Genomic DNA, 3,593 nt, shown 5'->3' with positions numbered 1-3,593 from the left:
CAGGCTGATAACAGACAGTTGGGATCGCGGCAAAATTCTCTCTGCAGACCCATTCTCACAGCGTTTATCAACCTTTTTCTTACTCAATATCAAGCCACACTTATTGTTTTTACTTCGGCTGTGACTTTGTGTTTGCTAAGGGTGAGTTTGGCTGTGTTTCGCTGTGTATCGCTAAACAAGGAAACCACACCTCCACGGAGCTCAGCGCGATTCACAACGTCCCGACCAATCAGAGCACACTGTGCTCACAGGGAGGTTTGGGGCTGGAGCTACTGGAGCTACTGGAGCTACAACGAGCCGTTAAAGGCAGAGAGTGAAATTCAGTGAATACACGTAGTTTACAGAGATGCTGTTTGAGAAACCAAAGTGAGTTTGGAAAATTGCACAATATAAATCTATTCTAGTAGACCTCAACAATGGAATTATGATCAGTGGAAATGGCCATGACATGGGACCTTTAATATAAAAATATGAATCAGAATTCCTATATTCGTCGCACAAAGGGGAAATGTACGTTTTTACAGCACACTGTAGAAAGAGACTCTTATATAAAAGGCATGCACATTCATATAAAGACTTATTACAATTGACAGAAGTACACATTCGGGTAGAGAGTAAGAAGCAGCAGTATTTATATAATGAAGAGAGTGTAAAATTATGGAATATTAAGTGTGTTATACAACAGTAGTAAAATGATTACTGCACATAGATACATAAAGCTTCATGTAATGTACTGGGGTGTGTCCATTCCCGTCAATCCGCTTCTCTGCATTGACTTTCCTTCTGGTGTGAAATCTGTCCAGGGACTACAGATACAAAATAGCCTCTTGGCTTACTCACATTTACAGAGATGTTGATTAATGTGCACTGTCCCTGTTAAATAAATGAATAAATAAACTCTGAAAAAATAACCTACCATAAGTGTGACCCCCTGCTTGCCCTTCCACAGTCAAACACCATGAACATGTTCACCCGTTCGGACCTCCAGGCATACAAACGCCTCCAGGACCTCTGGGCGGGCAAAAACAAATTTTTCTGCTCCTGCGACTTTGTCTACTTCCTCCAGTCGGTCATTAAAGGAGGCGAAGATGTGCATTTATCAGACGGAGAGGACGCCTACGTCTGCGATTCCCCTCTCTACCTGCAGGGGGAGCCAGCGGGGCGGGTGAGGCTCTCTGTGGTTGTGTGCCGGCGGGTTTTGTTTGTGTCCGTGAGTTGTGTGGTGGCGTTGATCATTGGCGTCTTGGTGTGTGTCCTGCTGTGGCGCCTTCATGCGTTCTGGTATATCAGGATGATGTGGGCGTGGCTAAAGGCCAAGAGAAGCTCCCGGCGGCGACAACGAAGAGAAGAGCTGCTATCTTACGACGCCTTTGTGTCGTACAGCGAGAGAGATGCTAGCTGGGTGGAAAACTTCTTGGTACCCGAGCTGGAGGAGCCGAGGTAACCTCAAACACACTAGACTTTAATTCAAGGTCACCTGTTATGCAAAATCCACTTTTTCATTTATTTTATACATCAACATGTGTGAAAGTTTCAGGAAACATATTTACTCACTTTTTGTCCTGATTTTATATAAAAACCTGTCTGAAAATGAGCTGATCAGATTTTGGCCACTTTATGATGTCATAACGATTTGGCTTGTGTAACCATTAGCCAATCACCAACCAAACTAACATTTCCATATCGGAGCCAAGCATTTTTAAACTATTGTCAGCACGGGCTACAATGCTAATCACCCAACTTATCCTAATTGTGCAAATTGCCTAACATATGCAGGTTAGCATCCGGCAGTTTCTATGTGCTGGGGACCCTAATAAACATTGCTAGCATAAAACGTTGGGGTCCTCAACATTTACAGGTTCAAAAAAGGACTCTATGAGCAGCTGGCAAACAGACCATCAACCAAATTCTGTTTAGAAACTTGACCTGCTCTCTGGTTTTTACTCTTACAGGGAGAACGATGGAGACTCTCTGAATCCCCGACCTCTGACCCTGTGCCTCCACAAACGGGACTTCCTTCCCGGTCACTGGATTGTGGACAACATCATGAGCGCCATGGAGCGCAGCCGGCGGACCGTCTTCATTCTGTCCGAGAACTTCGTCCAGTCCGAGTGGTGCCGCTACGAGCTCGACTTCTCCCACTTCCAGCTTTTCGATGGGGAGACCGGCAGTAATGCGGCCATCTTGATCCTGCTCGAACCGCTGTCCAAGGATGACATACCGAAACGCTTCTGCAAACTGCGCAAACTCATGAGCTCCACCACCTACCTGGAGTGGCCTCGGGAGGAGGAACGAAGCGGGGAATTCTGGAGGAAAGTCCGCAACGCTCTGAGAGACGAAGAAGAGGAGGAGGAGGGTTGAGAGGGAAAGTCATTTGCATTTTAGAATGTGTAAGTGTTGCCCAATGAAAAGTACGCCAAAAGCCCTATGAATACCCGCATTGGTCACAACGGTCAAAAAGTTACCCCTATTTCTGGCTATGTAACGGAAGTGTCAAAAAGAAGCCACCAAATAATTAATGGGGTTAGTTAAGTAGTCTGTAATGACTCAGTAAACAATAACGTTACTTGGTGGCTAGCTAGCTAACAGTCGTAACATCACATGTGCAATTTAAAACAACACTTTATGGTTGAAGTTCACAAACTGCACACGTGTTCACAGTGCACAACATGGCAGTGTACGAAGGGAAGTATCCACATTGAGACACAGCATTAGGGTTCATCCCAAGTGGGACATTTATTCGCTCCTAAACTTAACCGGAAGTTCTTTTGGTGTGCCATCTTGAAGACCATCCCAAAGCGTGAGGATCGAGGAAAGATGAGCAAGGAAGCACCTGAGCGTCCTTTAGTGAAGTTTTATGAACCGCGGATACGCCCCCTTATTGTGTATTGGTCACTCATTGGACGCTGCAGCTGATTGGACAGAACCAATGCATCTCAACATCCATTTGGGAGGGTATGTCCGACAAGTGGTGTACATTTCTGAAACCGTCAATCGGGCGATCAAGCTTGATTCTGCTGTGTTGCTTTAGAAATGATCAGTTTGTGTCCCATTACAGACACACCTTTTGGTCTTCACGTAATCAACAATCTGCATTAATCAGATCATTCTGGTAGAGCCAAGGGTTTGTTTGGCTCAAATATTACTTTGCAGGTGTTTGTTTTAATGACAATGAGAAATAAAAAGGCTGTGATGATTCCAGGAAATATATTGTTGTTGTTTGTCATTAAAGGTGAAGGGGAGGGTGAAGGGCCACTAGGGGGAGCTATAGGCTTACAGCTCGTTAGGTCCTAAATAGACTTCAGCTGATAATACTTCTGTACTTTGACCAAGATAACATTTTGCATCCAGGACTTTTACTAGTGATGTTTTTTTACTTATTTAGATGAGTACCTTTTTATTGAGTAAAGGATTTGAGTGCTTTCGACAACACTTCCTTCTTATCCTATGACAAATGTGTTCTTTATGAAGCAGATGTTGCTGTAGTTTTCTTCAGCTCTGAAAGGTATGGTGAATGTACACCTCCTCCAAATCAAACTGTTTGAAAGACACATTTCATCAAATATGGCTTGAAGGATGCTTGTTCGGCTAAC

General features: G+C 44.2%; 1 protein-coding gene across 1 annotated transcript; it reads left to right on the top strand.

The window, feature by feature from the left end:
• Positions 1–949: 949 nt before the first annotated feature.
• Positions 950–3,196, top strand: LOC104953364 (toll-like receptor 2; the record flags this gene model as incomplete). Its single annotated transcript, XM_010780302.1, has 2 exons — positions 950–1,440; positions 1,953–3,196. Coding segments are annotated over 2 exons (900 nt in total), but the record flags the coding sequence as incomplete, so codon positions are not given.
• Between the last annotated feature and the right edge of the window lie 397 nt (positions 3,197–3,593).

Source organism: Notothenia coriiceps, unplaced genomic scaffold (assembly GCF_000735185.1).
Source record: "Notothenia coriiceps isolate Sejong01 unplaced genomic scaffold, NC01 NC01_scaffold00021563, whole genome shotgun sequence".
Lineage (NCBI taxonomy): Eukaryota > Metazoa > Chordata > Actinopteri > Perciformes > Nototheniidae > Notothenia > Notothenia coriiceps.
This window is presented reverse-complemented; position numbering and strand designations above follow the sequence as displayed.